The sequence below is a fragment of the Bos indicus x Bos taurus genome, chromosome 6 (assembly GCF_003369695.1).
Source record: "Bos indicus x Bos taurus breed Angus x Brahman F1 hybrid chromosome 6, Bos_hybrid_MaternalHap_v2.0, whole genome shotgun sequence".
Classification (NCBI taxonomy): domain Eukaryota; kingdom Metazoa; phylum Chordata; class Mammalia; order Artiodactyla; family Bovidae; genus Bos; species Bos indicus x Bos taurus.
The window spans coordinates 17,710,023-17,733,089 of NC_040081.1; the positions used below are offsets into that span (position 1 = coordinate 17,710,023).

At 42.3% G+C, this 23,067-nt stretch overlaps 1 protein-coding gene across 2 annotated transcripts in view; it reads left to right on the forward strand.

Annotated features, from left to right (window-relative positions):
• The window catches only part of PAPSS1 (3'-phosphoadenosine 5'-phosphosulfate synthase 1), a 113,318-nt gene that overhangs the window by 20,599 nt on the left and 69,652 nt on the right, over positions 1-23,067 (forward strand). For both annotated transcript variants that reach the window (XM_027543884.1, XM_027543885.1), the window contains exons 4-5: positions 6,589-6,727; positions 13,715-13,833. In XM_027543884.1, the coding sequence (XP_027399685.1) occupies positions 6,589-6,727; positions 13,715-13,833 (258 nt within the window). The remainder of the gene's footprint in view (positions 1-6,588; positions 6,728-13,714; positions 13,834-23,067) is intronic.

A 23,067-nucleotide genomic window follows, 5' to 3' on the forward strand; every position in this document is an offset into this window, starting at 1 on the left:
GGTTGGGACTTTTTTTGCTCACAATTCCTGAGGCTCATCTTTCATCACATTTTTTTCACAGAGACCATAGCAGCACTAATTCACATCTTTGTATTTCTTTGAGAAAAATCATGTTGTTTTTCCTCATGAGAATTTCGTTTCTCTCTGCCTTAGAAGGCGTTCACCTTCTTTTTCCTCGCCTCACCTCAGCATCAGTTGGTCAATCTGAGTCTCAGGTTGGGTATCTCCTCCTCTCAGACTTTGCAGGGTATCTGTCTTGGTTGCCCTTGGTATTGTACCTAACACATTAAAAAAAATTAATTAATTTTTGGCTGTGCTGGCTGTTCGTTGCTTTGTGCGGGCTTTCTCTGGTTGCGGTGGGCGGGGACTCCTCTTCGTTGTGGTATGCAGGTTTCTCGTGGTGGTGGCTTCTGTTTTGGAGCACGGGCTCTAGGTGGATGATGGGCTTCAGTGGTTGCAGCACGTGGGCTCAGTAGTCGTGGCGTACGGGTTTGAGGGTGCGTGGGTTTCACTAGTTCGGCTCGTGGGCCCTGGAGTGTAGTCTTAGTAGCTGTGACGTATGGGCTTAGTTGCTTCATGCCACGTGGATTCTTTACGGACCAGGGATCAAACCCGTGTCCCCTACATTGGCAGATGGATTCTTATCCACTGTACCACCAGGGCGGTCACATTGTTTTATTATAAATACCAGTTTTTGGTTGATGATGCTAATAGCAGCAGCAGCAGTAATAACAGTGATGATGATGATAATAATAGCAGCCAGCATTTACTAGACACTTACTGTGTACTGATAACAGTTTTAAAGTGCTTTCACGTGAACTAGCTCACTTAGTTCTCGTCACTCAATAAGGAGGGTGGAGGTGAGGAAACAGAGATGTAAATCACCCAGGCTCACACACTGCATGGAGGAACAAGGATTTGCTCCCAGACAGCGTCACTGGGATCCATGCTCTTGCCCACGGTGCTTTGCTGCCTCTAAAGTCCCCTGGCTCCTTGATGCTGAGGTTCTGTCTGATTTGTCTTTATTATCTTGACGCTAAGCCCAGATGGAGGAACACAGTAGATATTTAGAACACAGTAGAGATTTGTTAAGTGATAGCATAGCCTCTTAGGGAGCCCAGGTATGTAAAATCAGGCGAGATAGCTTAGTGGTTAAAGATAGCAGCTTAGAAGCCAGAAACAAGGGACTGAAATCTCGGCTCTCCCAGTTACTGTTAGGTCCTTGGCCAATTTACTTAACCTTCCAAGCTCGGGTAATGCCTACCTTGTAGGATTGGTGTGTATATGTGTGTGTGTGTGTGTATACGCTTGTGCGTGTGTGTGTGCGTGCACTCAGTCACTCAGTTGTGTCTCTTTGTGGCCCCACCAGGCTCCTCTGCCCATGGAATTTTCCAGGCTAGAGTTGCTCTGAGGATTGGGTAATTCATGCATTCACTGCTGTCAGCACAGGGATGATGTATAGTAAGTATGCAGTAAGTGTAATAAGTAATAGCACAATTCTATTATTGTAACATAAATCTGGATGGGTTACTTAGATTTTTAAAAAAGTTTAAGCTGTAAAGATTATAGATTAAGTATGAGATTGAGTGTTAATCACAGAGATTCACTTAATTGAAGTGTGGCAGGAGTTGTAAAAGGTTCTTTGAGGACTGCTGCTGCTAAGTCGCTTCACTCATGTCCGACTCTGTGTGACCCCATAGATGGCAGCCCACCAGGCTCTGCCGTCCCTGGGATTCTCCAGGCAAGAACACTGGAGTGGGCTGCCATTTCCTTCTCCAATGCATGAAAGTGAAAAGTGAAAGTGAAGTCGCTCAGTCGTGTCTGACTCTTAGCGACCCCATGGACTGCAGCCCACCAGGCTCCTCCATCCATGGGATTTTCCATGCAAGAGTACTAGAGTGGGGTGCCATTGCCTTCTCCCTTTGAGGACTAGCTGCTTTTCATTTTCCTGAAGCATTGGGATCAGTGTCAATACATCAGCTTAAAGTATCCTAGCTAATGAAATGTGTAAGAGAATGAGAGTTGTTACAGTTCCTCAATCCTTGGATAGAAACAGTTTTCACAGTGATATATAATAATGGTGATATTCTTGCACCTTCTGGAAATCTTTGCAGTTCTTGGAAAAAGAAAAAGCCAGTAATACCTTTGGAAAGCTAGCAGCTGAGACCTGGGTATCTAGAAGTATATGCTAATATGCTTCTTTTGGCCCTGTTGTTTCCATTAGCATGGAAAAAAACTTTTGTTGATCTCATGCCTAAAAGCGCTGAGAGTGGAAATGAGGTTTAGATTATGCTTAGAGCACGTCAAAAATCCACGATAATATTTGTACCAAGTCATATAGGATATGTGTATTCTTCTGTGTCACCCCCCTGAACTTGGGCATCTTGGCTGTAAAAATAAACCTGATAATTCTTATCCTTAAGGAGTTGGTAAGTGATTTGGTGGGAGCATAGAGATGTGATCTTAAGACAAGCAATTGGGTATGTATATGAAAACTGCTGTGGAAGATCCAAAGAGGTGGTGTTGCTTGAGGTGAGTCATGAAGGGTGACCCAGTGTACCAGTTAGACCAGAGGGAGAAAGCTATTTCAGACAGAGGAGATACTGCAGTAGTTACAAAAGCATGGACATGTGAGGGAATTGCACCTGGGGACCTGTAGGTAGTTTGTTTTGGCTGCTCTGCAGGATAAACATGAGGAAAGATGCAGCTCGAGCCATTTGCAGCAGTCTCACGCCAAACTCCAGACTGCTCAGGACTTTGCCCCAGGCGTGGTGGAGAGCTGAGATTGTGCTGGGGAATGGTGTCTCTGGGTGTGTATTTTTATGAGGTCACTGTAAAGCCTGGAATGAGAATGGTCGAGAGGTAGGAGAATAGTTAGGAGGCTTTTGGGGTGAATTCAGGCACCGGCCGTGGGAATAGAAAAGATGGGGCATATTTGAGAGCTCTTGAGCATGTAGTGTCAGTGGGATGTCGTGCCTGGATTGATTGCTGAATTGGGGGTGAACATGAAGGAGGGTGCTTTCTGAAGAGAAGATGATCTGATTGAGTTAGAAGATGTAGAGTAGGAAGGGAGGAGAAAACCGTGTCATTTTAGGTGGGTAAGATTTGAAGTGTCGGTGGCGTAGCTAGGTGAAGATGACCACTGGGTTATTTGGAAATGTGTTCGGGAGTTCAGGAACGTTGTATAGAGTTGAGATATAGTTTTGGAAGTCATTAACTCGATTAGTTGAAGCCTTGATGAAGCTGAAAAACAAAAGAGTATAGAGAATGAGAAGAGAGCGACGGATGGAAACTTGGGAACACCTTCATTTGGAAGGACAGTTGGAATAGTAGGATCACCATTGAGCTGCTGTGCCAGAAACTAACGTCATAAAGCTCGTGAAATTATTTCAGTACATTAGGATCTGTGACAGAGGTACATTGTGGGTACTTTCCCAGAAGGCACAGTGGTAAAGAATCGACCTGCCAGTACAGGAGACGCAAGAGACATGGGTTTGATCCCTGGGTCCAGAAGATCCCCTGGAGTTGGAAATGGCAACCCACTCCAGTTCTTGCCCGGAAGATCCCATGGACAGAGGAGCCTGGTGAGCTGCGGTCCATGGGGTTGCGAAGAGTTGGACACGACTGAGTGACTGAGCACTGAGAACTCAGAGAAGCGAGGCCCTCAGCCAGCCTGGACGTGTGGGGCAGGGTTCCTGAGGACTTAGCATGGCGCTTACTCTGAGTGAGCGCACTGCTGTAGCCACAGGAGAGGGGTGAGCGTGTTTGCAGGGGCTATGGCAAAGGCATCAGATCCAAGCAGCCTGGTGGAAAGATTGGCATTAATTATCAATAGAACGTCAAATGCAAGACTTGAGAATGTTGGCCCAGGTGAAGGAGGCCTGTCCTGTCACTCTGAGAAGCTTGGCTTTTACCCTGATGGCGATTGAGACGGGGCGGGAGGGGGGATCTCTGAAGAGTTCAGTGACGTGGTTGAATTTGCATCATCTTGTCATCCTGGGTACAGTGTAGAGTGTGCCTTTGAGAAGATCAAAGCTGGAAGCCAGTAGACTGATTAAAAGGGTGTCACACTTGTCCAGGCAAGAGAAATAAGGTGGAACCAGAAGTTAGGCAAGGAGTGGATTAGTGTAATGTCTGGAGGTAAAATCTGAAGGACTTTGGGACAAAATGCACAAGATGGGACGGCAAAGGGAAGGAACCAGGAAAACTCCGGGGATTCCAGAATAGTGTTCTTATCCCTTGATTTGGGCAGTATGAGTGGGAAGGAGAGCCTGGGAGGAAAGAGAATGCTTTCAGTTTTTGGATATGTTCAAGGTACATGGCAATGGCACCCCACTCCAGTACTCTTGCCTGGAAAATCCCATGGATGGAGGGCCTGGTGGGCTGTAGTCCATGGGGTCGCTGAGAGTCGGACACGACTGAGCGACTTCACTTTCACTTTTCACTTTCATGCATTGGAGAAGGAAATGGCAGCCCACTCCAGTGTTCTTGCCTGGAGAATCTCAGGGATGGGGGAGCCTCGTGGGCTGCCGTCTATGGAGTCGCACAGAGCCAGACATGACTGAAGCGACTTAGCAGCAGCAGCAAGGGGGATGTCCAGGAGGGTGTGTATACGAGCAAGTTTCAAAAGGGTGTTTAATTTCAGAAATGGAGAGAGTTCAGGCTGGAGAGTTGGTGTGTATGTTGTAGTTTCCACTGTGAAAGCAGTTGAGAAGAGTGCTCTGGGACTGTGTGGGGTGAGCAGTGGGCTCCTGATCAGCTGTGGGCACCGCCAGTGCTGCAGCGAGGGGTGCAGTGGAAGGAGCCCTGGGCAGCCTGTGTGGGATCCACCAGGGAGCAGCCTTGTTGGGGTATGGACGGTCAGTAGTGTGAAATGTGGGCAGAATGGCCTGGCAAGTGCCCATGATCATGGGGATTTTTGTATCATTTGTTTGTTCACCTGTTTTTAATGGAAAATAGTGACTTTTACTTGTTCGTTGTCCATGAAGAAAGAGAAGGTTGAAGATTCCGGATGAAGCAGGACTGAGCAAGTTTCATTAGAGGGAAGGGATTTTTTTTTTTAACTTGTTATTTTGTATTGGGATATAGCCAGTTAACAATGTTGTGACAGTTTCAGGTGAACAGCAGAGGGACTCAGCCATACATACACACGTATCCATTCTCCCCCCAACTCCCCTCCCATCCAGGCCACCACACAGCATTGAGCAGAATTCTGTGTGATCCTTGTCTGCTCTCCGTTTTAATCATAGCAATGTGTACATGTCCATCCCCAACCCCCCAACTATCCAGAAGGAGATTTTTTTTAAACGTATAATTTTAAAAGTTACTTTCCATTTACAGTTACTACAAAATGTTGGCTCCATTCCCTGTGTGGTACAGTGCATCCCTGAACCTATCTTGTACCAAGTAGTTTTGTCTCTCTCACTCCCCACCCCTGTGTTGCCCCTTCCCTCCTCTCCCCTTTGGTAATCACTGATTTTTTTCTCTCTGTGAGTTGGCTTCTTCTTTGTTATATTCACTAGTTGGTTGTGTTTTCTAAGATTCCACGTGTAAGTGATCCCATACAGTGTTAGTCTTTCTCTGTCAAACTTGTTTCATCAGCATGATGCCCTCCAGGCCCATCCATGCTGCCACAGATGGCAAAAGCTCATTCTTTTATATGGCTGAGTGGTATTCCGTTGTGGGCTAGGGCATTTTGAATCTGTGAAAGGAGGAGTGCGGGAGGGGATGTAGGTATATTTATACGGCAGAGGGGAGATGGAGAGCATTCGTGTCTGGGGATTTTCTTTTTAAAGTCAGAGGTATAGCCGTTGGTAAGAGTGGAAGTAGGCTTGAGTGGAGGGACCATAAGAATGATGGTAAATGACAGCAAAAATGGTGGTACTGCCTTGGATGGATAGAGTGAGTGTGGAGCCTGACTTTGAGAACAGGCAGGGGAGTGAAGCCTGAAGGGAGAACTTGGTTTTAGTTAAGACCAGAAAGAAGAAGTAGTTCACTGAAAAGGGCGGAGTATTCCAGAAGACAGAGTGGAGAGGTTTTAGACTGGGCGATGAAGTAATTACCAGAGCTGGGGGTTAGGAGCCATGCAGAAAAATAAAGTTTGGGGTGTGTTAGAGATGTGCAGTGGCTGCAGGGGTTTGTATTTGGCAAGAGAATAAACTAGCCTCAGGGTTCTGAATGGATTTCTGGTGATGTTACTTTTAGGCCAGCACAGGCTGAGGTTGAGTGAGTTATTAAAAGAGCGGCCTGATGGCATTTGCATTGGAGCTGAGCTTTGGCTCACGTTCCTCATAAAGTTTAGGTGAAAGTTCTTGTGGGGCATTTATTCTGCCTCCTGGAACTTCCCAATATATCCGATTTTCAGAATAGCAACCCTTTTAAAATTCTTAGTGCAGAATGGGCTTCTTAACCTGATTTCTTGGGTTTTTATTTTCAGTTTATATTTTTAAAATATAAATTAAACTTTGAGTAATACATTTTGCACTAACTCAACCGAAAAGCTCTTTGACTTGTCCTTGTTATTACTATCGTACCCTTGGTTCCTGTGATTATTCTTTGTTACGTTTCTGCGCACATCTTTTTCCTAAGGATCGCAACAATGCAAGGCGGATTCACGAGGGTGCGAGTTTGCCTTTCTTTGAAGTGTTTGTCGATGCTCCCCTGCATGTTTGTGAACAGAGGGATGTCAAGGGACTCTACAAAAAAGCACGGGCTGGAGAAATTAAAGGTAAGTAATATGTTTTTTCCCCAATTTGTCTTTCCTTAAATATTTCATCTTACCATATCTGAGACGGATAATCTTTTCTAAAAGATGAAAGTATTCGAATAACTTGAAGCTCCTTGAGAAGAGTGAGTGGGTCTTACTACACAGTTGGATCTCTCAGGCCTAACCAGTAGTAGTACTGTGTATACTCCGCATCATCCATCAGGTTAAAATCCTACTCACAAGACAGGTTTTAGAGGACTTGGATTTTGGGGGCTGGTGGAAACATATTGGTGTAATTTGGTGCCTAGCACTTCTGTGGTCTTTGTTCTAGTGAAAATGTAAGAAATTCCATAGTGAATGGGGAAAATGCCTAAATTATAAGCATCTTGAGAGCAAGGAAAATGTCTCATTCTTATGTATAACATTGTGCTTGGAATGATCTGAAATTCATTCTATGTGTGATTGTTGCATTAGATTGAATTAACATATCAAAGTACATGCAGCTTATATTTTCAGTTTTATAGTCTGTTCCCAGAGTTTCAACTCTGATGAAAATTTGGCATAGAGACATTTAGAACTTGTTCCTCTCTGGCCTTTGATACCAATCATTCTATTTATCTTTTAGACATCCTTTGACATTAGTCCTGGTCTGTTATTATTATTAACAGTAAGAGAGAGCAGGCCAACATGAAAAAAGCATCAAAGATAGATATTTAGTTTACACTCTTTGGGATCAATTCATGCTGGTAACTTTTATTTGCCTTCCCAGCAGGGAATATGTGATAGCCTGGGACTATCAGAAGCTCCCAGGAGTTCCATGAAGTATAAATTTTGGCACCAGCTTCTGACCCTGAAAAGGAAAAGGTGGAACAGGAAGGAAAATGCTTGTTAAGCTCTTTTGTCTGGGCCTGGGAATGCATTAGCAGTTGGGGCGAGTTCCACTGAATCTGGTGGTGAATTTGGTTCCTTGGGCAGGCTCGTGTCCAGTCTTGCCACCTTGGAAGCTCAGTTTGACCCATGAAGCCTGTACTTTCTTGACTCAGGGAGAACAGTTCTGAATGTGATAAAAACAGGAAGGGAACCAGTTTATCCATTTAGTTTCTAGGTCACCCTCTGGCTTACCTGGTAGCTCAGCTGGTAAAGAATCCGTCTACAATGCAGGAGACCCCGATTCAATTCCTGGGTCAGGAAGATCCCTTGGAGAAGGGATAGGCTACCCACTCCAGTATTCTTGGGCTTCCCTGGTGGCTCAGACAGTAAAGAATCTGCCTGCAATGTGGGAGACCTGGGTTTGATCCCTGGGTTGGGAAGACCCCTGGAGGAGGGCATGGCAACCCACTCCAGTATTCTTGCCTGGAGAATTCCATTGACAGAGGAGCCTGGTGGGCTACAGCCCATGGGGTTGCAGAGTCAGACACGACTCAGTGAATGAGCACACAGCGCTCTCTGTTGATTATCAGTGTTCACTTCTGTTTGTTCGTCATAGAGATTTGCAAAGAGAAGCTGAAGGATGTGTCCAGGATCCTGATGTCTGAATCTTTTACTTATTTTAACTGTAGTTGGTTTTGTTGTTTTTGCAAGGATGGATTGGTGCGGGAGGTAGGTTTGTCTGCCCACCTGGAGTAAGCACCCTCTTTACCATTTTTTGTGTTATTAGAATTTAGCACAAAGCATGGTCTAAAAGTAGGAAGTCAAGAGATAACCTGGAGTAGCAGCAGGCTTGACCTTGGAGTACAAAATGAAGCAGGGCAAAGACTAACAGAGGTTTGCTAAGAGAACGCACTAGTCATAGCAAACACCCTCTTCAGCAACACAAGAGATGACTGTACACATTAATACCACCAGATGGTCAATATGAAAATCAGATTGATTATATTGATTATATTCTTTGTAGTTGAAGATGAAAAAGCTCTATACAGACAGTAAAAAGAAGACAGGGAGTTGACTGTGGCTCAGATCATGAACTTATTGCAAAATTCAGACTTAAATTGAAGAAAGTAGGGAAAACCGCTGGACCATTCAATGAAAGTGACAAATAGATTCAAGGGATTAGATCTGGTAGAATTCCTGAAGAACTATGGATGGAGGTTCATGACATTATACAGGAGGCGGTGATCAAAACCATCCTGAAGAAAAAGAAATGCAGAAAGGCAAAATGGTTGTCTGAGGAGGCCTTACAAATAGCTGAGAAAAGAAGAGAAATGAAAGGCAGAGGAGGAAAGGAAAGATATACCCATCTGAATGTAAAGTTTCAGAGAATAGCAAGGAAAGATAAGAAAGCCTTTATAAGTGATCAGTGCAAAGAAATAGAGGAAAGCAATAGAATGGGAAAGACTAGAGATCTGTTCAAGAAAATTAGAGATTAGGGAACATTTCATGGAAAAGTGGGCTTAATAAAGGACAGAAATGGTAGGGACCTAACAGAAGCAGAAGATATTAAGAAGAGGTAGCAAGAATATACAGAAGAACTATACAAAAAAGATCATAATGACCTGGATAATCACAATGATGTGATCACTCACCTAGAGCCAGACATCCTGGCGTGTGTAGTCAAGTGAGCCTTAGGAAGCATCACTATGAACAAAGCTAGTGGAGGTGATGGAATTCTAGCTGAGCTATTTCAGATTCTAAAAGATGATGCTGTGAAAGTGCTGCACTCAGTATGCAAGCAAATATGGAAAACTCAGCAGTGGCCACAGGACTGGAAAAGGTCGCTTTTCATTCCCATCCCAAAGAAAGGCAATGCCAAAGAATGCTCAAACTACCACACGATTATCCTCATTTCATGTGCTGGCAAAGTAATGCTCAAAATCCTCCAAGCGAAGGTGGGAGGGGGTTCAGCATGGGGAACACATGTACACCCATGGCTGATTCATGTCAACGTATGGCAAAAACTACTATAATATTGTAAAGTAATTAGCCTCCAATTAAAATAAATTAATTAATTTTAAAAAATCCTTCAAGCGAGGCTTCAATAGTATGTGAACTGGGAACTTCCACATGTACAAACTGGATTTAGAAAAGGCAGAGGAACCAGAGATCAAATTGCCAACATCCGTTGGATCATTAAAAAAGCTAGAGAATTCCAGAAAAAATATCTACTTCTGCTTCATTGACTACGCTAAAGCTTTTACTGTGTGGATCACAACAACCTGTGGAAAATTCTTCAAGAGATGGGAATACCAGACCACCTTACCTGCCTCCTGAGAAATCTGCATGCAGGTCAAGAAGCAACAAGTAGAACTGGACATGAAACAATGGACTGGTTCCAAATTGGGAAAGGAGTACGTCAAATGGTATATTGTCACCCTGCTTATTTAACTTATGTACAGAATACATCATGCAAAATGCCAGGCTGGATGAAACACAAGCTGGAATCAAGATTGCTGGGAGAAATAGCAATAACCTCAGATATGCAGATGACACCATTCTTATGGAAGAAGGCAAAGAGGAATTAAAGAGCCTCTTGATGAAGGTGAAAGAGGAGAGTGAAAAAGCTGGCTTAAAACGCAACATTCAGAAAACAAAGATCATAGCATCCGGTCCCATTACTTCATGGCAAACAGATGGGGAAACAATGGAAACGGTGACAGACTTAATTTTCTTGGGCTCCAGAATCACTGCAGACAGTGACTGCAGCCATGAAATTAAAAGACACTTGCTCCTTGGAAGAAAAGCAATGACAAACCTAGACAGCATATTAAAATGCAGAGATGTTATTTTGCCATCAAAAGTCTATATAGTCAAAGCTATGGTTTTTCTACTAGTCATGTATGGATGTGAGAGCTGGACAGTAAAAAAGGCTGAGTGCCAAAGAATTGATTCCTTTGGACTCTGGGGCTGGTGAATACTCTTGAGAGTCTCTTGGACAGCAAGGAGATCAAACCAGTCAATCCTAAAGGAAATGAACCCTGAATATACATTGGAAGGACTGATGCTGAAGCTCCAAACCTTTGGCCGCCTAATGTGAAAAGCCTACTGATTGGAAAAGGTCCTGCTGCTGGGAAAGATTGAAGGTAGGAGAAGGGGACAACAGGGGATGAGATGGTTTGATGGCATCACCAACTCAATGGACATGAGTTTGAGCAAATACTGGGAGATGGTGAATGACAGGGAAGCCTGATGTGCTGTAGTCCACGGGGTCACAAAAAGTTGGACACGACTGAGCAACTGAACAACAACAAATGGCCCAAAGCATAATACTTAGTACATACACAGTAAATGCTTGTGGGATGGTATGGAAGGTGGAGTAGAAATCATGTGTTCAGCACATAGATCTCCACTGTCTATTTGCAAAGTTTGTGTTTGGTGCTAGGGATGTAAAGTTGAATAAGACCAAAGCCAAAATAGCTTAAGTCACTTGCAGTTTGCATTCTGCATCTGGGAGTATGTTTGTATTAGTTCAGTTTTCTACGTGTTGCTTGTTTGCCAAGTATTTCTTAATTCCTCTGACTAGGCATTGATAAAACGTTCCTTAGGTTAATGTATACCCGTGTGCTTGAGTGTACCCACATTTATTTATTTTAGGTTAGCCATAATATTAGAGTTCCTGACCGGGTAGTCTTTAGAAATCATTCATTGTTAGAATGGTGCTTAGAGAGTTTCTTAGCAATGATCCTTGATGGTAAAAATTCAAGGACAGGTGGTATTACATCCATTCAGTGGACCTCAGGCTTTTATATGGCATTACTAAACTGTAAGTGTATGCCTAAGTCAGATACTTTAATACCTAGATTATTTTCATGATTAGTTCTTAAGTAGTTATAATCTACTTATATAAATGTTTTCCTCACAATGTACATTTATTATAATCACTTACGGGATAAATTGAGGAGGAAACTTCCTGGACTTTTAAAATGTTAAACCAAACCTCCCAACACAGTGATCTTCAAGCTTTGTTGCACACAAGGATCACCTAGGAGAACTTAAAAAATCTAGTGCCAAGGCTGAACCCCAGACCAATGAAATCAGAATCTCTTGAGGGTAGGACCTGGTGATTCCAAGTTGTAGCCACATTTGAGAATTAGAACTTATGAACTAGAGTTTTAAATAACCAGATTTGTTCCCTATCTATGTTACTGTGACTTACCAGTGATACTGTTGGAAGTATCAGTAATGCAAAAATTTCTTCCTGGGCTTGGACTTTATGTGATACTTAGGAATATGAGATAGAAAAAGAATGAAATAGGTGGGTTGTAGACTTATAGTGTTCATCTCAAAGCTTCTTTGATACCTATGCCTCTTGTTAAGAAAAAAAATCTTTGAATTTTATGTTGGAATATAGTCAGTGAACAATGTTGTGGTAGTTTCAGGTGGACAGCAAAGGGACTCAGCCGCACACAATACATGTATCCATTCTTCCCCAGACTCCCCTCCCATTGACGCTGCTGCATACCTTTGAGCAGAGTTCCCTGTGCTATACAGTAGGTCCTTTTGGTTTTCCATTTAAAATATAACAGAGTGTACATGTCCATCCCAAAGTCCCCAACTGTCCCTTCCCCTTATCCTTCTCCTCCTGCAATCATTAACTTTGTTCTCTAAGCCTGTGAGTCTCTTTCTGTTTTGTAAGTCGGTTCATTTGATGCCTATGCCTCTTAATAGTAATGATTTTAAATTCGTATTTACCATTCTAACCCAGGAATTGGTGTTCCAAGGCAAATAGGCCCTGAATGACTTAGGTATGGAATAATGTGAAAGACAGGAATAGCGTACGTTTAGCTCAGTCAGCCCATTCTGTGGTAGCAACATGTATTCTTTCTCTTCTAGCAGTTACACAGTAGCACATATATGATAGGGAAAATCTAAATAGTGGTTAATACCTAAATTGATTGCATTTGATTGTGGAACGTATTTGATGATATAACAGGATTCCTCACCTACGTTTTACTTGAGCCAATAGTAGTTAATAGATCCTGATTAACTTAATGTGATCTTGAACACTGACTGTGATGGCAGAAGAAGCTTGCAGAGCTTTAATTTGGCTGCAGATAATCCTGGTGAATATAATGGACAGATTGACTTGGCATCAGTTTTTGCACTGAGAGGAAAAAAGACCTCGATGAGGTTGGTTGTATGCCCAGAGCTTAGGCACTATGTCCTGTGTCCCTGTGGAGAAATTGGATGCTCTGGGTCACTTTGTATTCATTCCTGTTTCTTCTTACAAGGCACTTACTTAACAGGGAAGGAAAGGTGATAGAAGTATTGTCTGACTTCATTATTTGAAGACTCCAGGGCTGCACATGTGCCTACTCACTCAAGCTTATTTGTAACCCCCACATCAGTGTAGCCACAGTGCTTTGGCTTGTAAACACACACAGAGCAGCAGCCTTTTAGTCACCCAGAGTACACAGTCCCGGCTCAAGTCTGAACAATGCCTTTGTGTTTCAGCTCTCATGCTGCAAAGGAGTGTGCTTTACACGGCCTGTTCAGTGCCATGTCTTTTATTTTTTAGCTTTTTGGTGATTTTGCTTTTTTAAAATGCACTCCTCTACCTTGGCATGGTGCTGAAGTGTTGTCTCGTTGTTTGAACTGCAGGAAGACTGACCTGTCTTGGGGAGAAAATACACATGTTAGATAAGTAAGTTTTGTTCAGATGTGAATTCTGGTGCTTGTAGCCATTATTTTGGTGTTAATGAATCAACTATATATATATATATATATAAATATTCATTAAAAGTTATATATTAATTGGTTGATAAAAATTTGGTGACAGGAGGCTCACAGGAACCCACCTCCATGTATCTGCTTGGAGCTGTGGTTTAGTATTCACTACATCTGTGTTTGTGGCATTTGAACATGATCACTGCGAATAAGGAGGATTGACTGTTTATGTTCAGAGAGGGAACAAAAGTTTAATTAGAAATCTTCTCCCCAGAAAGAAGTTTCAGTAATATGACCCTGTAACCTAAAGGGGAGTGTAAAAATGAACTTCAGCATAGCAGAGACTTGCGCTGAAGAAACAAACCTATTTTAATTTGCACCCTCTCTGTCATCTGTTACCTTTTATAGGTTTCACTGGGATTGATTCTGAATATGAAAAACCAGAGGCCCCTGAATTAGTGCTGAAAACAGACTCCTGTGATGTAAATGACTGTGTCCAGCAGGTGGTGGAGCTTCTACAGGAACGGGTAAGAGGATGTCAAAGAGCGAATTCCCAAAGAATGATTATGTCCGATTTATATATAACATTCCCTCTCCAAATAAAGGACGGTGGTAATAGGGAGTAACATGTATATTTTAAGTTCTTTTTTTTCTTCCAATTTTATTGAGACAAAATCGACATACAGCATTGTATGTTTATAGTGTACAGCATAATGATTTGACTTACATCATGAAGTGACTATCACAGTAAGTTAGTGAACATCCATCATCTCATATAGACCCAAAATTAAAGAAATAGAAATGTTTGTGAGTGTGTGTGTGTGTGATAACTCTTAGGATTTGCTCTCTCAGGAACTTTAGTATATAACATACAGCAGGGCTAATGGCACTTGTAATGTTGTACATGACATCCCCAGTATTCACCTTATCACTGGAGATTGTGCTTCTTGACTACTTTCCTCCAGTTCCCTCTCCTCCCCGCCCCTTCCTCTGGTAATTACAAATCTGATCTCTTTCTTTGTGAGTTTGTTTGTATGTTTGTGTGTTTTTAAAGCATTCAGTTCAGTTCAGTCGCTCAGTCGTGTCCGACTCTCTGCGACCCCATGAATCGCAGCACACCAGGCCTCCCTGTCCATCACCACCTCCCGGAGTTCACTCACACTCACGTCCATCGAGTCAGTGATGCCATCCAGCTATCTCATACTCTGTCGTCCCCTTCTCCTCCTGCCCCCAATCCCTCCCAGCATCAGAGTCTTTTCCAATGAGTCAACTCTTCACATGAGGTGGGCAAAGTACTGGAGTTTCAGCTTTAGCATCATTCCTTCCAAAGAACACCCAGGGCTGATCTTCAGAATGGACTGGTTGGATCTCCTTGCAGTCCAAGGGACTCTCAAGAGTCTTCTCCAACACCACAGTTCAAAAGCATCAATTCTTCGGCGCTCAGCCTTCTTCACAGTCCAACTCTCACATCCATACATGACCACAGGAAAACCCATAGCCTTGACTAGACGAACCTTTGTTGGCAAAGTAATGTCTCTGCTTTTGAATATGGTATCTAGGTTGGTCATAACTTTTCTTCCAAGGAGTAAGCGTCTTTTAATTTCATGGCTGCAGTCACCATCTGCAGTGATTTTGGAGCCCCAAAAATAAAGTCTGACACTGTTTCCACTGTTTCCCCATCTATTTCCCATGAAGTGATGGGACCGGATGCCATGATCTTCGTTTTCTGAATGTTGAGCTTTAAGCCAACTTTTTCACTCTCCTCTTTCACTTTCATCAAGAGGCTCTTTAGTTCCTCTTCACGTTCTGCCATAAGGGTGGTGTCATCTGCATATCTGAGGTTATTGATATTTCTCCCGGCAATCTTGATTCCAGCTTGTGCTTCTTCCAGTTGACCTAGAACCCTGGGTTGGTTTCTGTCACACCACAGAATGGTGTTTTTATACATTCCAAAATGATCACCATAATAAATATAATTATTACATGTCACCACAAAAATATTACTTAGTTATTAACTATATTCCCCACATTGTATATTTCTCTTGGAGCTGTAGGTTTGTACCTCTGAATCAACCTCACCTATTTCTTTCCTTCTCCCCAGTCCCTTCTCTTCTGGTAAACACCCTTTTGTTCTCTGTGTCAATAACTCTGTTTCTGTTTTGTTAAGCTTGTTCATTTGTTTTTTTAGATTCCATATATAAGTGAAATCATACAATGTTTCTTTTTCTCTGTCTGACTTAATCATATCCTCTGGGTCATCCATACTGTCATAAGTGGCAAGATTCTATTCTCTTTTATGGCTAATTTTCATTGTATACGTCTACCACAACTTTATTCATTCATCTATTGATGGGTACTTGGGTTGCATCCATATCTGGGATGTGTAAATAATGCTACATAGGGGTGTGTATATTTTTTCTAATTAGTGTTTTTATTTTCTTTGGACAAATACCTAGAAGAGTTATTGCTGGATCATATGATAGTTCTATTTTTATTTTTTTGAGGACTATCCATGCTGTTTTCCTAAGTGGCTACACTAATACATATTCCACCAGTAGAGTATGAGGGTTCCCTTTTCTACACATTCTTGACAATACTTGCTATAACTTGTTGTGTTTTTTGAAAATAGCCATTCTGACAGGTGTGAGGTAGTATCTCATGATGGTTTTGATTTGTTTCCTTGATGATCATTGATGTTGAGCATCTTTTCATGGACCTGTTTATCAGTTGCATGTCTTCTTTGTGAAAATGTCTGTTCAGCTTCTCAGAGCCTCTGCCTATTTTTTAATCTTTTCTTTTTATGTTAGTTGTATGAGTTCTTTGTATATTTTGGATATTAACCTTATCAGATGGATCATTTGAAAAATATCTTCTCCCATTCAGTAGGAGACCTTTTTGTTTTGTTGTTAATTTCCTTTGCTGTGCAAATGCTTTTGTTTTTATGTAGTCCCATATGTTTGTTTTTGATGGTGTTTCCATTGCTGAAGAGACATAGCCAAAAAAAAAAAAAAAAAATGTTATTAAGGCCAGAGAGCATACTGTGTGTGTTTTCTTGTAGAAGTTTTATGGTTTCAGGTCTTACATTTAAGACTTTAATCCAGTTTTAATTTATTTTTTTATATGGTGTGAGAAAGTTGGCAGTTTGATTCTTTTGCCTGTAGCTATCCAGTTTTTCTAAAATTGTTTATTGAAGAGGCTGTCTTTTTCCTATTGTATATTCTTGGCCCCCTTGCTGTAGATTAATTGCCCATATAAGTGTGGGTTCATTTCTGGGCTCTCTATTCTGTTTGATCTGTGTGTTTTTGTAACATAACATTTTGATGACTGTAGCTTTATAGTGTAGTTTGAAATTTTTAGGGAGCGTGATACCTCCAGCTTTATTCTTCTTTCTCAAGATTGTTTTAGCTGTTTGGAGTCTTTTGTGTTTCCATACAAAATTTAAGATTATTTATTCCACTACTGTAAAAAATGCCATTAGTAATTTGTTAGGGATTGTATTGAATTTGTAGACTGCCTTGAGTAGTGTCCTCATTTTAACTGAACTAATTCTTTCGATCCATGGCCGAGGTATATCTTTCCATCTGTCATCTTCAGTTTCTTTCATTAGTGTCTTTTAGTTTTCTGGTAACAAGTCTTTTACTTGCTTAGCTAGATTTATTCCTATTTTATTCTTTTTGATGTGATTGCAAATGGGATTGTCTTAAGATCTCTTTCTGATAGCTCATTGTTAGTGTATAGAAATGCAACAGATTTCTGTATATTAATTTTGTAACCTGCAACTTTACCAAATTCGTTGATTAACTCTAGTAGTTTTTGGTAGTCTCTTGCAGATTTTCTGTGTTGAGTTTCCTTATTCTATGGTTACTCTTAATGTACTACCAGATTTCTCCAGTGGTGAGCTGTTCCACCTCGTCCTTAGTGTGGGATCTGGCCTGCAGAGAGCTTTCCCCAGTGTTTCTCCTTTACCTGCAGCTTTTAGCATTCACTCGATGCCTGTACTAGTGTTCTTGCTCCTCTCTTGGCAGTACACTTATTACCACTTACTACCTCGTTGTAGCCGGGCTCGGAGAAGGCAGTGGCACCCCACTCCAGTACTCTTGCCTGGAAAATCCCATGGACGGAGGAACCTGGTGGGCTGCAGTCCATGGGGTCACTAAGAGTCGGACACGACTGAGCGTCTTCACTTTCACTTTTCACTTTCGTGCATTGGAGAAGGAAGTGGCAACCCACTCCAATGTTCTTGCCTGGAGAATCCCAGGGACAGGGGAGCCTGGTGGGCTGCCGTCTATGGGGTCGCACAGAGTTGGACACGACTGAAGCGACTTAGCAGGAGCAGCAGCAGCTGGGCTCATGATGGGGAAGTGGTGGTGGTTTCCAGTTTTACTGAAGTTCCAGCTTCAGTCCTTTTTCTTTTTTAATAAAGGAGGCGCAATATTTTTTAAATTAATTAACTTCTTTCTTTTTATTTTTTGACTGTGCTGGGTCTTCATTGCTCTGCATGGGCTTTCTCTAGCTGTGGTGAGCAGGGGCTACTCTTCATTGTGGTGCATGGGCTTCTCACTGTGGTTGCTTCTTTTGCTGCGGAGCACAGCTCTAGGCATATGGGCTAGGTGGTTGTAGCGCACAGGCTTAGTTGCTCTGTGGCACGTGGGATCTTCCTAGAGCAGGGATGAAACATATATCCACTGCCTTGGCAGGCAGATTCTTATCCACTGTCCCACCAGGGAAGTCCCAGCTTCAGTCTTAAGCAGGACCTGTGTCCCTAGGGCTTGAGGGGGTTCTTTCTCAATGTCTCTTCCCCTACCTGCATGGTAGCTAGCCTCTCCTTGAACCTGGGAGGTCTTGGAGGATGAGTCTTGTGCTCCTCACGTGTAGATCCCTGGTTTGTATTGGTTCAGGGTCTTGGGCCAAGACAGTTTCTTCTACCTCCTTTCGGTGGACCATACTTGGTTCTATTGTTGCTGTTGTTCAGTCGCTAAGTTGTGTTCAAATCTTTGTGACCCCATGGACTAAAGCATGCCAGGCTCCTCTGTCCTCCTCTGTCTCCCAAAGTCTGCCCAAATTCATGTCCATTGAATCAGTGATGCTATCTAACCATCTCATCCTCTTCTGGTCCCTTCTCCTTTTGCCTTTATTTTTACCCAGCATAAGGGTCTTTTCAAGTGAGTTGACTCTCTGCATCAGCTGACCAAAGTATTGGAGCTTCAGCTTCATTCAGCTTTAGTCCTTCCAGTGAATATTCAGGGTTGATTTCCTTTAGGATTGACTGGTTTGATCTCCTCGCAGTCCAGGGGATTCTCAAGAGTCTTCTGCAGCACCACAATTCAAAAATATCAATTCTTCAGTGCTCAGCTGAAGATCATAAAGATCTCAGTTGGATCTTTATGATCCAACTCTCACATCTGTACATGACAACTTGCTTCTACAGATCCACCCCCCCCCCCCCAAAAACAGTGGACCCTGGGCGGAGTGAGGGGTCCTTGCCGTCCTCCATCAGCTTAAGGCTTTTGTGTTGGATGAGACAGTGTTGCAGGGGGCAGGCAGAGCCTTGTGCCTACACCACTGAGGGAGCTCATTCTCTGGTCTCCAGACCTGCTTCTCATCTTCCTTCTGCAAACCTGTTACAGGCCCACTTAGGGTGAGTGCAGAACTCCTGGTGTTTGAGTTCCCAGTGATAACAACCTGCCACACAAGTCCACACTCAGCCATTGGAGTTTTTAAATCTTTAAAGCTGTTTTCTTCTTTCTGTCTTGACTATAGCCATCTCTTCTTCCCATCCTCTACTGTAGGGAGATAATTCATGTGTCTTGACTTTTTTTGGTGGGACTTGTCACTCTTTGGAAGCAGTTCATGTTACTGAGTTAGGACCTCAGCTCTGTGATGGGTTCAGGAAAGTTTGATTTTATAGATTAGCTGGTCTTTTTCTTTGTTAGGTGGTGGTCAGTTGTGAGATCTGTTTCATTTTCAGTGTACTGTCTATCCTTACTCTCCTTTGTGGGGTTGTTTATAGTTTTCTTATAAATTTGTATGAAATTAGTAAGGTGAAACTAGAGGTAAAAAACTTGCCTGCCAAGGGAGAGACATGTGAGAGATGCGGGTTCAGTCCCTGGGTTGGGGAAGATCCCCTGGAGATGGAAATGGCAACCCACTCCAATATCCTTGTCTGGAGAATCCCATGGACAGAGGCACCTAGAGGGCTACAGACCGTGGGGTCGCAAAGGGTCGGACATGACTGAAGCAACTTAGCACGCACGCACAGTAAGTATTCTGTGTCATTTTCATTGAGCTGTGTTTTCAGTATTTTTTCTTTCTTTTTAAATTTATTTTTGGCTGTGCTGAGTCTTTATTGCTGCATGCAGGCTCTCTCTAGTTGCACCAGGCTGGGGCTAGTCTCCATCGCAGTGCATGGTCTTCTCATTGCCTTGACTTCTCGAGCCGGCGTGCAGGCTTCAGTAGTTCGGGTCATGAGCTCAGTAGGCAGGGCGCGTGGGCTGAGTAGTTGTGGCACAGGGCCTTAGCTGCTCCGTGGCATGTGGGATCTTCCTGAACCAGGGATCGAACCCGTGTCTCCTGCATTGACAGGTGGACTCTTAACCACTGGACCACCAGGGAAGTTCCTTCCTTTATATTTTGAGATAATTTTGTTTGTATGTTTTGTGTTGTGAACCCGTATTTTCTTTTTTAAGACTTGTCATATCAATGTTGGAAAGTTATACATAGTTCTATTTTCTGTTAGTTTGAATTATCTATTTTCTACATCTAGTGATTCTTATGTGTGTTATGAAACTTCAGAAAAATGCACATAGATATTGTAAAGTTTTGGTTCGTGAATCTCTGAATCCATTTTATGGGCTTTAGATAATTCCAGATAGTTCAGACACTTAAAAAAGGGATTAGTTACTTAATAAGTGATGGCCATCCTCCTTCCTTCCTTTCTTTCCTTCAATTCCTAAACACTTCTTTGGGACCCTGCTCAGAATAGCATCATTTGAATTTGACCGTTTAGTACATAGAGGCTATTTTTTTTTGGTAGTAGTGGTCAGATGATTTTTTTTTTTTAATTAATAAAATTTTGTGACTCTTCTGTGAATCTAAAAGTAGGACAGAGTTCTTATATATCCTTCATTAGCTTCCTCTTAGGTTAATAACTTGCATAATCATAGATCGTCTCTCAGCACTGTGAAATTAACCTTGGTACTAAAGCACAAGCTTATTTGGATTTCACCAGTTTTCCCACTAATGTCCTTTCCTGTTCTCTGATTCAATCCAAGATTCTTCACTGTATGGACTTACTTTTAACCATGATTCTGTAAAGTGAAACTACAGGCTCACATGATGTCTGTTATGCACAGGATTTTGCTTCCCCCCAACCCAGTGGTAAAAAAGGCAGGATTGACTGTCACTGTAATTTTAGGCTCATGCTACTCGATATTCCCTCAAGTGGTCACCCCACCTCCAGTTCTATATGCCTTTTATTCCACTTTATGTTGTTGGCAGAATCATCTTTCTAAAATGTAGTCTGATCCTTTCTGTAATTTACTCTAAAATATGTATTGATTTTCTCCAGTGTTTGTAGGATTAAGGTGACTTGTGTTCAAGGTTCTCCATAGTTTGGTTTGAAGCTGCATTTTTTCTTATATCTTTCACTACAGTGTTTACCTGTTTGTTTGTTTTTTTTTCCTTTTTTTGATGCTGTTACTTGCCTTAATCTCTGGGGCCTTAATTTTTGCCTTGCTCCTAATTTGTTTGTTCCTAATGAATGATTCTTCCTTTTATATTGTCTGTGTTATGGTCTCTTCCTCCTTTTATTAGTCTGTACTGTGCTTGCTAGACAGTCTCATAATTGGACAGTTTCATTCAAGGTTTTGGAAAAAGGAATAGATAAGGAACTAATGTCTAATAAATGCTTGTTGTAAAGGACATGTATGTGGGGCTTTGTTTTTTAAAGTATTTGCTTTGATGGTTAGAACTGGGGGAAAGTGGTCTTTCTTCTTCTTTAGCTTCTAACCAGTTCTCCCTTGAATTACTATCGTGGTTTCCCCCTTGGTCTTTGCACTGAGTGTATATGTCATCTAATTGTATTCACACAGTTAACCTATGAGTATTTCAGAGATCTGTGCTAACCTGCTCATGAATATATTGGATTCTGTATCTAGGACTCCAGGTACATGAATTCCTAGAACTCATTTTCACATGCTTCTGGCTTTTACTTTCAAGTGGCCTCATTACACCTCAAGTACAATATAAATAATTTTACAGCAGAAGGATATTCTGGCACTATTCTAGTTTAAGATAGAAATTTTCTTTTGAAAAATTATTCATTTGGGTCGTGACAAAAGAAATGTAAAAGCTTTCTTGACGCAGTTGCTTTTTCAGGTACCACCCTCTTTTGGGGAAGGATTTCAATTATATGCTTTCCTAAGGAAATTATTTCACTTCACATTTGAAAGTATGTATTTCTGCTTGTACTGATCGATCCTGTAAATTAATTTAGCAGATACTCGGTGCCGTACATACTAGGCACCGTGCAAACCACTGTGGGTGTGGCAGTGAATTACACAGTACAGATTCCTGCCTCATGAACCTTAATTTTTGGTCCTTTGTTGTTCAATTGCTCAGTTGTGTCCTACTCTTCGAGACCCCCATGGACTGCAGCACGCCAGGCTCCCTGTCCTTCATGATCTCCCAGAGCTTGCTCAAACTCACGTCCATTGAGTCAGTGATGCCATCCAACCATCTCATCCTCTTTCGTCCCCTTCTCCTCCTGCCTTCAATCTTTCCCATCATCAAGGTCGTTTCTACTTAGTTGGCTCTTCACATCAGGTGGCCAGAGTATTGGAGCTTCAGCTTCAGCATCAGTTCTTCCAATATTCAAGATTGATTTCCTTTACGATTGACTGGTTTGGTCTCCTTGCAGTCCAAGCGACTCTCAAGAGTCTTCTCCAACACACAGCTCAAAAGCACCAACTTCAGCCTTTTTTATGGTCCAAGTCTCACATCCAGCTACTGGAAGAACCATAGCTTTGTTGTTGGCAAAGTAATGTCTCTGGTTTTTAATACACAGTCTAGGTTTGTCCTTCCAGGGAGCAAGTGTCTTTTAATTTCATGGCTGCAGTCACTATCTACAGTGATTTTGGAGCCCAAGAAAATAAAGTCTGTCACTGTTTCCATTTTTTCCCCATCTATTTGCCATGAAGTGATGGGACCAGATACCATGATCTTCATTTTTTGAATGTTGAGTTTTAAGCCGGCTTTTTCACTCTCCTCTTTCACTTTCATCTACAGGCTCTTTAATTCCTCTTCACTTTCTGCCATGAGTGTGGTGTCATCTGCATATCTGAGGTTATTGATATTTCTCCCTGCAATCTTGATTCCAGCTTGTGCTTCATCCAGCCTGGCATTTCGCATGATGTACTCTGCATATAAGTTAAATAAGCAGGGTGACAATATAGAGCCTTGACGTACTCCTTTCCTGATTTGGAACCAGTCCATTGTTTCATGTCCAGTTCTATCTGTTGCTTCTTGAACTGCATACAGGTTTCTCAGGAGGCAGGTAAGGTGGTCTGGTATTCCCATCTCTTTCAGAATTTTCCACAGTTTGTTGTGATACACACAGTGCAAGGAAATGGCAACCCACTCCAGGATTCTTGCCTGGAGAATCAAGGACAGAGGAGCCTGGCAAGCTACAGTCTATGGGGTCGCAAGAGTTGTACACGACTTAGCTTCTAAACCACCACCACACAGTCAAAGGCTGTGAAGCA